Genomic DNA, 11,050 nt, shown 5'->3' on the forward strand with positions numbered 1-11,050 from the left:
GCCAAATGATGTCTGGTCAGTGGTGGTGTTTTTTAATTATGAGAAGAAGCAGAGGGCTTGCAAATTGTGCACTGCAGTAAATGTTGCAGTGAATTTAGGTTCACTTCACTGTACCGTAAATTTGAATCAGTTTAAAAAGAAAAGCATGCAAACTGACTGCATTAAATAAGTAAAGTGGAATAGTTAATTTATGCTGTACTAAAAATGCTTGCTGGCTTGCTTGTTTGTTTGTTTGTTTGTTTGTTTGTTTGTTTGTTTGTTTGTTTGTTTCACTTGAAATAAAGTTAACTTTGAGTTTGCAGTGTTGATAAAATGGTCTGTGTGTGTAAGTATATACAGTGTCTTGCAGAAGTATTCATCCCCCTTGGTGTTTGTCCTGTTTTGTCACATTACAAGCTGGAATTAAAATGGATTTTTGGAGGGTTAGCACCATTTGATTTAGGTCCAATCAAAGTGTCACATGATCTGTCACATGATCTCTGTATAAATCAACCTGTTCTGGAAGGACCCTGACTCTGCAACACTACTAAGCAAGCAACATGAAAACCAAGGAGCCTCCAAACAGGTCAGAGACGAAGTTGTGGAGAAGTATAGATCAGGGTTGGGTTATGAAACAATATCCCAAACTTTGAATATCCCAGGGAGCTCCATTATAGCAAAATGGAAAGAATACGGCACCACTACAAACCTGACAAGAGAAGGCTGCCCACCAAAACTCACAGACCAGGCAAGGAGGGCATTAATCAGAGATGCAACAAAGACACCAAAGATAACACTGAAGGAGCTGCAAAGATCCACAGCGGAGATGGGAGAATCTGACCATAGGACCACTTTAAGCTGTACATCCCACAGAGTGGGGCTTTATGGAAGAGTGGCCAAAAAAAAGCCATTGCTGAAAGAAAAAAAAAATAAGAAAATGCATTTGGAGTTTGCCCAACAGCATGTGGCAGACTTCCCAAACACATGGAAGAATATTCTCTGGTCAAATGAGACTAAAATTTACATTTTTGGCCATCATGGGAAACATTGTGTGTGGCACAAACCCAACACCCTGAGAACACCATTTCTACAGTGAAGCATGGTGGTGGCAGCATCATGCTGTGGGGGTGTTTTTCATCTGCAGGGACAGGAAAACTAGTCAGGACTGAAGAAAAGATGGATGGCACTAAATACAGGGCAATTCTGGAGGAAAACCTGTTTGAGTCGGCCAGAGGTTTGAGACTAGGATGAAGGTTCACAATCTAGCAGGACAATGACCCTAAACATACTGTTGAAGCTACACTGGAGTGGGTTAAAGGGAAACATTTAAATGTCTTGAAACGGCCTAGTCAAAGCCCAGACCTCAATCCAATTGAGAATATGTGGCATAACTAGAAGATTGCTGTACACCAATGCAACCCATCTTACTTAAAGGAGTTGGAGCAGTTTTACCTTGAGGAATGGGCAAAAATCCCAGTGACTAGATGTGCTAAGCTAATAGAGACATAGCCCAAGAGACTTGCAGCTGTAATTGCAGTAGAAGGTGGCTCTACAACGTATTGACTTTGGGGGGATGAACACCTATGCCCACCCCAGATTTCTGTTTTTTCATCTTAATTATAGTTTGTGTCACAATAAAAACAATTTGCACCTTTAAAGTTGTAGTCATGTTCTGTCAACCAAATGGTGCTACCCCCCCCCCCCCCCCCCCCAAAAAAAAAAAATCCATTTTAATTCCAGCTTGTAATGCGACAAAACAGGACAAACACCAAGGGGATGAATACTTTTGCAAGACACTGTAAGGTAAACATACCTAATAAACTGCCAAATGTAATTCCAAAAACAGTGTTTTACACTCTTCAGAGTAGTGTACAGAGTATCAAGTATTCAAGAGGTGACAGTGGTTAGCACCACTCTAATTAATTAGAGCTATATTAATGTTATTAACACAGTGCTAATTGTTGTATTAATGTTTCAAAGAAATATATGAAGCAAATGAGATGGATATTCAAAAAATATTCAGATGAGCATTGTACAGCGAAATAATTTTATTCAAATCTATTCTATGATAAATAATGAAATACAAATCAGTAATTACAGTGGTGCTTGAAAGTTTGTGAACTCTTTAGAATTTTCTATATTTCTGCATAAATATGACCAAAAACATCATCAGATTTTCACACAAGTCCTAAAAGTAGATAAAGAGAACCCAATTAAACAAATGAGACAAAAAATATTATACTTGGTCAATTATTTATTGAGGAAAATGATTAAATATTACATATCTGTGAGTGGCAAAAGTATGTGAACCTTTGCTTTCAGTATCTGGTGTGACCCCCTTGTGCAGCAATAACTGCAACTAAACGTTTCCGGTAACTGTTGATCAGTCCTGCACACTGGCTTGGAGAAATTTTAGCCATTCCTCCATACAGAACAGCTTCAACTCTGGGATGTTGGTGGGTTTCCTCACATGAACTGCTCGCTTCAGGTCCTTCTACAACATTTCTATTGGATTAAGGTCAGGACTTTGATTTAGCCATTCCAAAACATTAACTTTATTCTTCTTTAACCTTTCTTTGGTAGAATGACTTGTGTGCTTAGGGTCGTTATCTTGCTGCATGACCCACCTTCTTTTGAGATTCAGTTCATGGACAGATGTCCTGACATTTTCCTTTAGAATTAGCTGGAATAATTCAAAATTCATTGTTCCATCAATGATGACAAGCTGCCCTGGCCCAGATGCAGCAAAACAGGCCCAAACCATGATACTACCACCACCATGTTTCACAGATGGGATAAGGTTCTTATGCTGGAATGCAGTGTTTTCCTTTCTCCAAGCATAATGCTTCTCATTTAAACCAAAAAGTTCTATTTTGGTCTCATCCGTCCACAAAACGTTTTTCCAATAGTCTTCTGGCTTGTCCACATGATCTTTAGCAAACTGCAGATGAGCAGCAATGTTCTTTTTGGAGAGCAGTGGCTTTCTCCTTGCAACCCTGCCATGCACACCATTGTTGTTCAGTGTTCTCCTGATGGTGGACTCATGAACATTAGCTAATGTGAGAGAGGCCTTCAGTTGCTTAGAATTTACCCTGGGGTCCTTTGTGACCTCCCCGACTATTACACGCCTTGCTCTTGGAGTGATCTTTGTTGGTCGACTACTCCTGGGGAGGGTAACAATGGTCTTGAATTTCCTCCATTTGTACACAGTCTGTCTGACTGTGGATTGGTGGAGTCTAAACTCTTTAGAGATGGTTTTGTAAACTTTTCCAGCCTGATGAGCATCAACAATGCTTTTTCTGAGGTCCTCAGAAATCTCCTTTGTTCATGCCATGATGCACTTCCACAAACGTGTTGTGAAGATCAGACTTTGATAGATCCCTGTTCTTTAAATAAAACAGGGTGCCCACTCACACCTGCTTGTCATCCCATTGATTGAAAACACCTGACTCTAATTTCACCTTCAAATTAACTGCTAATCCTAGAGGTTCACATACATACTTTTGCCACTCACAGATATGTAATATTGGTTCATTTTTCCTCAATAAATAAATGACCAAGTATAATATTTTTGTCTCATTTGTTTAACTGGGTTCTCTTTATTTACTTTAAGACTTGTGTGAAAATCTGATGATGTTTTAGGTCATATTTATGCAGAAATATAGAAAATTCTAAAGTGTTCACAAACTTTCAAGCACCACTATAATTTAATTAATTTAATTTTCTTTAACCACAATGTTACTACCTTTGGAAATAATTTTAATAATAATGACGGTAGTACAGAGTAAATATCATGATCTCACATTATTTGTTTATCCTATATGGGTAGGTTTTGTGTACACCCTGTGCAGTGCAATATATCTGATTTCGGTCAGTTAAAGTTTAACATCGTGAACAGAAAGAAAGATGCTGTGTGTTATAGGATATCTGGGAGGTAACATTTCTTTGTCTCTTTATTAACAGGGATCATACTGATAGTAATTTTTGTGCGACTGTCCTACCAGAAATCTCCACCGGCTGGAAAAGCCAATCAGGAGACAGTGCCTCTCCGCGTCTCACTGTAACTCATCAATCAACTGGATCCTTTGTTCAGCACACACTAATAACACAAAGGCAGCAATAAGTGTTTCCTCACCATCATGCTTTGCCTGATTATTTCTTAATCTTAATCCTCATCTTGAAGTATCCTTGCACTGTACAATTCACTGGCATCCTGTATTAAAAGCACATATTATACCGTATGAAGAGTTAATTACTGAGCTAATGAAAAATGTATAGTGTAGGGTGACCGAAGGTGCAGGACTGTGAAATATTTCTATGGACAGTAGGTTTTCTACTAGTACTGTAAACCAGACAGTGCATACTGTTATTTATGTGTTGTCATATATGATTATAGTCTTCCTTCATTTAGGATTAGCAGGATTATCTATTGTTTACTTAATCTGAGCCTGTGTGGTAACTTCACCCTTTTACAATTGTATTTATCTTTTCTATTTACTTTTATACTTCATTATGTTTAAAAAAAAAAACTTTAAATGAATAATCACACATTTAATTAATTTACACCTTTCACTGTGTCATCTGTTAAATCTGATTGTAATAAAAGTGAGGAAAAAAAATATCTGCTGTTTGTTATTCTTTAAAGGGGTTGCTGAGAGCTGAAACTCGTTCATGTTCATCTTTGTTTTGAAGGCTTTCTAGATGAAGAAATTAATTCATCCATTCTGGAGATAAAATGAACACCAGAGTTAAGGATGCAGGAAAGATTACCCATGTAACCCCTTATTATTGCAGGATGACAACAGCAGAGTGTAACCTACATGACCTTCCAAGCAGGCTATATATAAACCTGTAGTTTGCTATAAATAAACCTGCTAATGGGATGCTCCACTGATGTCTCCTTGTATCTAGCCTCCTTTTATTTTAAATAAATCAGATTTACTTTCAGGTATAGGCTATGCATTATCATGTGCAGTTAATATGCATCCCCTCAATTGCTTGTAATGTGTTTCTGGCAACCGGTCATTCACTTATTCATCATGCTTGCCTTATCTGTATTACTAAATAAAGGCAGTTCACCTGCAAAATCCATGTGTAAGCAAGTAGGGCAGATTTCATTCAGAAGCACTGGACTGTCAAAGCTCAACCAAGTGTTTGTTTATTCCAAGAGATCATAATGGAAAAATGGCATTGTCACACCCAAAAATAACTGTGATTATTTATATTCATTCATGCGTCTCAATATAAAAATACACAGGTTTAGCTTTAAAAAGCCTCAAATAGCTTCTTGAACTCTCAACATGGAAAAAGCACACAAGGCAATGAAAGGTTGTGTATGTGTAATTTTTGAAAAAGGAAAAGCCCAGTGGAATATTCCAAAAAGACTCAGTATGGGTCAAACCTTAGGGCCACTGAGACAGAGGCAGACACTATATTTAGATATACTGGCCTTGTTTTCCTTCTCTTAGGATCAAAATGTTTCAGCTAGTAGGCGAGCCATGGAAAAGGCTGAGATTTGTAACAACGCTGTCATTCACCCTGGCCTCAGGAGGCAATTTACTGCAAATGGATGCTCTAATAACAGAGGATGGACCCTCTGACCTCTTTCTATTATTGAATCCAAAATCAGATTTACCTGTATTTTATGATCCTGAAATCCACTTCAATCAAAATACAGATGGTGGTAAGTTCTAACAATGAATGATAATAAGGATTATTGAACATCAGCTAATTTTGCTATGGCCCAAAACCTGCAGTTGGGTTAATGTCATCTGTACTGCTGTCTGTTGTACTTTTGGAAAGATTCCATCATCTGTATATGCATGTCCTTTTCTGTGCCAAGAAGAGAGCAGCTGTAGACACTTTTCAGCCTGTAAACACTCTTCAGGCTGATGAAGCGCCCCATGACGCAGGGTTTTTTAACTTTGTGGAAAATATGTGTCACTTCCTTCCATTCAGTTTCTCGTCCTTAAGATTCTTTTTAGAGTTTATTTTTCTTCTTCTTTTTCCCTGATTGCACCAGCAAGGAATGACGTTTATATCCAACGCAAGTTTACTTATTGATAGTCTGGAAACTGTTTGTTCAGAGTAAACTCAAATGTCAGGAAAATTCTTACAAGCTCTGTTGTCTGTTTTGTATGACATCATAATAAAATTAGAGCTGTGGGTAGACATCCCTTTCTGCTATCACTAATTCTGAGCTTAAACAGTGCAGTGCTATAACATTACTGAGGCTCACTCTATACAGTACCAAAAGCTCTTATCATATATTCTCAACACACATGAACTCAAGGGAAAGCTGGCAGCCTAAAATTGATGATCAGACTGGCAGGCAAGAATAAAGAGCTCAACAGACACCTGCAAATACCCAGAGTTGAACAAATATCAGCATTTATTTATAGCTGCATTTAATCTATGCAAATGAGACAACAGTTCAGTTGCCTGATTAATTTAATAGGTCCTCAGCCTCTTAGCCCCTCTCCAGCGCTCTCCATCACCCAGGACTGTTTCGCGCTGCCAGAAACGTAGGAGTCGAGTGAAGGTTAGCTGGCCAAATAAGAGAAGCCTTCCAGTACCAAGAAGCTTGTACCAGTAATTAACTTGATACAATATATATTCAGCATCTGCATATTGAGGGAGGTAATATCACACATATGTAGGTCTTTGTAAAAAGGGACAAGCAGGAAATATCTAACATGAATGCCTAGCAAGAATGCCATTTAGAGAATTGGCGGGTATGTTAATATGCTCGACTCTTTTCTAAATAATTTCCAGCTTGCATGCAGTGTTCTTTCTAATTATTTTTTCTTGCTAAGCAATAGCTATTTCTGCTATTTCAGCAGGACCTTCTGCCATTTAAGCAGAAATACCCCATGAGCCCCACAGATTTGCAGTCAATCTGTCCCTCCCTGGGTAACATAAGCCAGCCAACCTGGGAAGACAACTCTGAGCAGCACCATTATGCTAACAGGATTTACCTTCTTTTTTGTTTGTTTGTTTGTTTTCCTTACTTCTATTGCAAGTGATTTTCAGCATGTGTCTTTTCCACTTAATAAAAATCAACAATGAACCAAACCATTAACTCATTGACTACCAGCCAATAGCACTATAGCACTCACAATAGTGTTTCGAAGGGCTAAGCACAGGAAAAGCTACTGGATACTCTTGATAATGGGGCCCCAATGACAAGCGGCCCACACTTAAATATCTAGGGATTCAGATCTCTGAGGAGGTTTGCACACACCAAGGTGGTGAATAAAGCGTAACAGAACCTTTACTACCTTCACAGATTGATAGATTGTGAAATTGAACTTCACAGATGTTCCGATTGCCTGCTTGCTTCCTTACCTTCTTCTACAGGAGCACCATTAAAAGCATCTTGACAGGCAACATCACTGTGTGGAATGGAAACACCAATGGTCTGGAGCACAAAGCCCTGAAAAGATTGGTGCGATCAGCTGAGTGTACCACTGTTGAACAGCTACCAGACCTGCAGGACATCTACATCCAGTGATCCAGAGAGAAGGCTAGGAGGACAATCAAGGACTCTAGCCATACAGTTTGCTTTCACTACTATGCTCAGGTAAATGTTACAGCAGCATGAAAACAACACAGAGCATTGTCCTGCACTGTTGTGCACTTTATGTCCAATGTGTCTTATGTGCTTTACAGGTCTTATGTGTCTTTGCCATTTGTAATATAAGGTTTGCACAGTCAAGGTTTGCAATTAAGAATATCACTGCAAATATTATCTGGCGCAGATTTAATAATAACACCCCCACCCACCCACCCACCCACACACATTCACACATTTTCTTGGAGCCGTCCCTGATTATAGCCCCCTGTATGTGGCAAATAAAGAACTTTCAAATACAAGTTCAAGGTGAGTCAAGTCAATTTATTTGTACAGCACTTTTAACAATAGACATTGTCACAAAGCAGCTTTACAGAAAAATAAAGATTTTAAACATATTAGCTAGTACATTTATCCCTAACACATTTATGAGCAAACCTGAGGCGACGGTGGCAAGGAAAAACTCCCTGAGATGTCATAAGGTAGAAACTTTAAGAGGAACCAGACTCAAAAGGGAGCCCATCCTCATTTGGGAACCCATTCTATAAGTGTGCCCTATATGGTCAAAAAGTGCAATTGTGTAACTGGGAAATTCATTGTAGTTTTAACATGAAGTCTATTTTGTAGACACTATCAACTGTTCATTGATAGTGACTTGAGTGCAGAAGTGTTCATGACAATAGCAATCCTAACGTTATCATGGGAATTGTAGTCCTCAGCCATCATAGCAAAACTGTAAGTGTCCAGAGCTGTCTTCTAAGTGCCTCTTTTGACTGTCCATATGGGGCCATCCTCCACAGGAGTGAAGTGATGAGAACTCCAGCCAGAAGTAGGGCATCAGGATGGATCAGGCAGGTTCGAGGATAGAAGAGGTCAGCATCACTGGTGTCTCAGGATCGACATGCAACTTGACAGAGAGAGAGAGAGAGAGAATTAGGTATGCCCATTGTCACTTAATGAGTAAGAACAGTACACATTTTGCATTGAGTGCAAGCAGGGACTCCGGTAGGACTAACTATGACAGCATAACTCAAAGGGAGAGCCAGAAGGTACCGCAGACATGAGGGAGCCCTGGGACATAAAGCACCCAGCCGTTCCGCCATCAATAAACCCGAGTGAACATGTGAGAATGTGTGTGTGTGGGGGGGTGACAGCATCCATACATCCCAGTTTACCAAAATACTTTACACCCAAGAACTCTCCAGATCTGTTCCTTACCCTAATAAAAAGCTACTAATAAAAGGCTTGAGTAAACAAATATGTTTTTAGCCTATACTTAAACACAGAGACTGTATCTGAGTCTTTCTTTCTTTCTTTCTTTCTTTCTTTCTTTCTTTCTTTCTTTCTTTCTTTCTTTCTTTCTTTCTTTCTTTCTTTCTTTCTCATGTCATCTGAGGGAGTTTTTCCTCACCACTGTTGCCTCAGCCTTGCTTATTAGGGATAAATAAATTTATTAGGAATAAATGTATTAGTTCATATGAATAAAATCTTTATTTTTCTGTCAAGCTATTTTGTGAAAATGTCTATTGTTAAAAGCACTACACAAATAAATTGACTTGACTTGACATATGAACCCAGAGTGATTGACAGTTGTGCAGATGTTTTGAGCTCTCCACTTGAAAGATGCACTGATGAGGCACCTTCACTTTCGTTCACTGTAAATATATAATTATTTTGATTTTTGTTTCATTAAATAGTTTGTAAGTTCTCAAAGTCTCAAATAAAGGGGAAAGTGGAGGTCATGGGGCGGTGGCGGGGGGGTTAGCACATAATGCCACCTACACATGCATTTAATGCATATACAGGGAATGTGCCAGCCTACTCCCACACACACAGTTGTGAGGTGCCTTATCCCAGAGATAAAGCTTTGCTGGAAGGTTGAGAGTTTCCACGCTTTTGCCCTTTGCACCAAATGTAGGTGAATGCCAAGTCTAAATTTACCCACCAACATTATGGGTAATATAGCTTATTTCTGGTATCTGATGATTAAAGCATGCTTAATGAGAAGCATGAAAATCACCAGGAAAAAATTTAGGTCTCATTTACAGTATATTTGGGTTTGTGTTTTAATAAATAGACAAATCTTATCAGTATATTATTCACTGATGTTGCTCAGGTGATATTAGTAAGTAAGTAAGTAAGTAAGTAAGTAACTTTTATTTCTAAGACACATCTTCAACAACAATAGTTGCCCAAACTGCTGTATATACAGTGGTGCTTGAAAGTTTGTGAACCCTTTAGAATTTTCTATATTTCTGCAATAAATATGGCCTAAAACATCATCGGATTTTCAGCACAAGTCCTAAACGTAGATAAAGAGAACCCGGTTAAACAAATGAGATAAAAATATTAGACTTGGTCATTTATTTATTGAGGAAAATAATCCAATATTACATGTCTGTGAGTGGCAAAAGTATGTGAACCTTTGCTTTCAGTATCGGGTGTGACCCCCTTGTGCAGCAATAACTGCAACTAAACATTTCCGGTAACTGTTGATCAGTCCTGCACACCGGCTTGGAGGAATTTTAGCCCATTCCTCCATACAGAACAGCTTCAACTCTGGGATGTTGGTGGGTTTCGTCACATGAACTGTTCACTTCAGGTCCTTCCACAACGTTTTGATTGGATTAAGGTCAGGACTTTGACTTGGCCATTTCAAAACATTAACTTTATTCTTCTTTAACCATTCTTTGGTAGAACGACTTGTGTGCTTAGGGTCGTTGTCTTGCTGCATGACCCACCTTCTCTTGAGATTCAGTTCATGGACAGATGTCCTGATATTTTCCTTTAGAATTCACTGGTATAATTCAGAATTCATTGTTCCATCAATGATGGCAAGCCGTCCTGGCCCAGATGCAGCAAAACAGGCCCAAACCATGATACTACCACCACCATGTTTCACAGATGGGATAAGGTTCTTATGCTGGCAGTGTTTTCCTTTCTCCAAACATAATGCTTCTCATTTAAATCAAAAAGTTCTATTTTGGTCTCATCCGTCCACAAAATATTTTTCCAATAGCCTTCTGGCTTGTCCATGTGATCTTTAGCAAACTGCAGATGAGCAGCAATGTTCTTTTTGGAGAGCAGTGGCTTTCTCCTTGCAACCCTGCCATGCACACCATTCTTCTTCAGTGTTCTCCTGATGGTGGACTCATGAACATTAATATTAGCCAATGTGAGAGAGGCCTTCAGTTGCTTAGAAGTTACCCTGGGGTCCTTTGTGACCTCACTGACTATTACACGCCTTGCTCTTGGAGTGATCTTTGTTGGTCAACCACTCCTGGGGAGGGTAACAATGGTCTTGAATTTCCTCCATTTGTACACAATCTGTCTGACTGTGGATTGGTGGAGTCCAAACTCTTTAGAGATGTTTTTGTAACCTTTTCCAGCCTGATGAGCATCAACAACGCTTTTTCTGAGGTCCTCAGAAATCTCCTTTGTTCATGCCATGATACACTTCCACAAACATGTGTTGTGAAGATCAGGCTTTGATAGATC

The 11,050-nt window shown here is 39.0% G+C and overlaps 1 protein-coding gene across 1 annotated transcript in view; it reads left to right on the forward strand.

Annotated features, from left to right (window-relative positions):
• The window catches only part of cdh16 (cadherin 16, KSP-cadherin), a 157,577-nt gene extending 153,534 nt beyond the window's left edge, over window positions 1-4,043 (forward strand). The window contains exon 17 of the mRNA XM_060911626.1: window positions 3,943-4,043. Within this exon, the coding sequence (XP_060767609.1) occupies window positions 3,943-4,043 (101 nt within the window). The remainder of the gene's footprint in view (window positions 1-3,942) is intronic.
• Window positions 4,044-11,050: the final 7,007 nt, after the last annotated feature.

The sequence above is a fragment of the Neoarius graeffei genome, chromosome 27 (assembly GCF_027579695.1).
Source record: "Neoarius graeffei isolate fNeoGra1 chromosome 27, fNeoGra1.pri, whole genome shotgun sequence".
Lineage (NCBI taxonomy): Eukaryota > Metazoa > Chordata > Actinopteri > Siluriformes > Ariidae > Neoarius > Neoarius graeffei.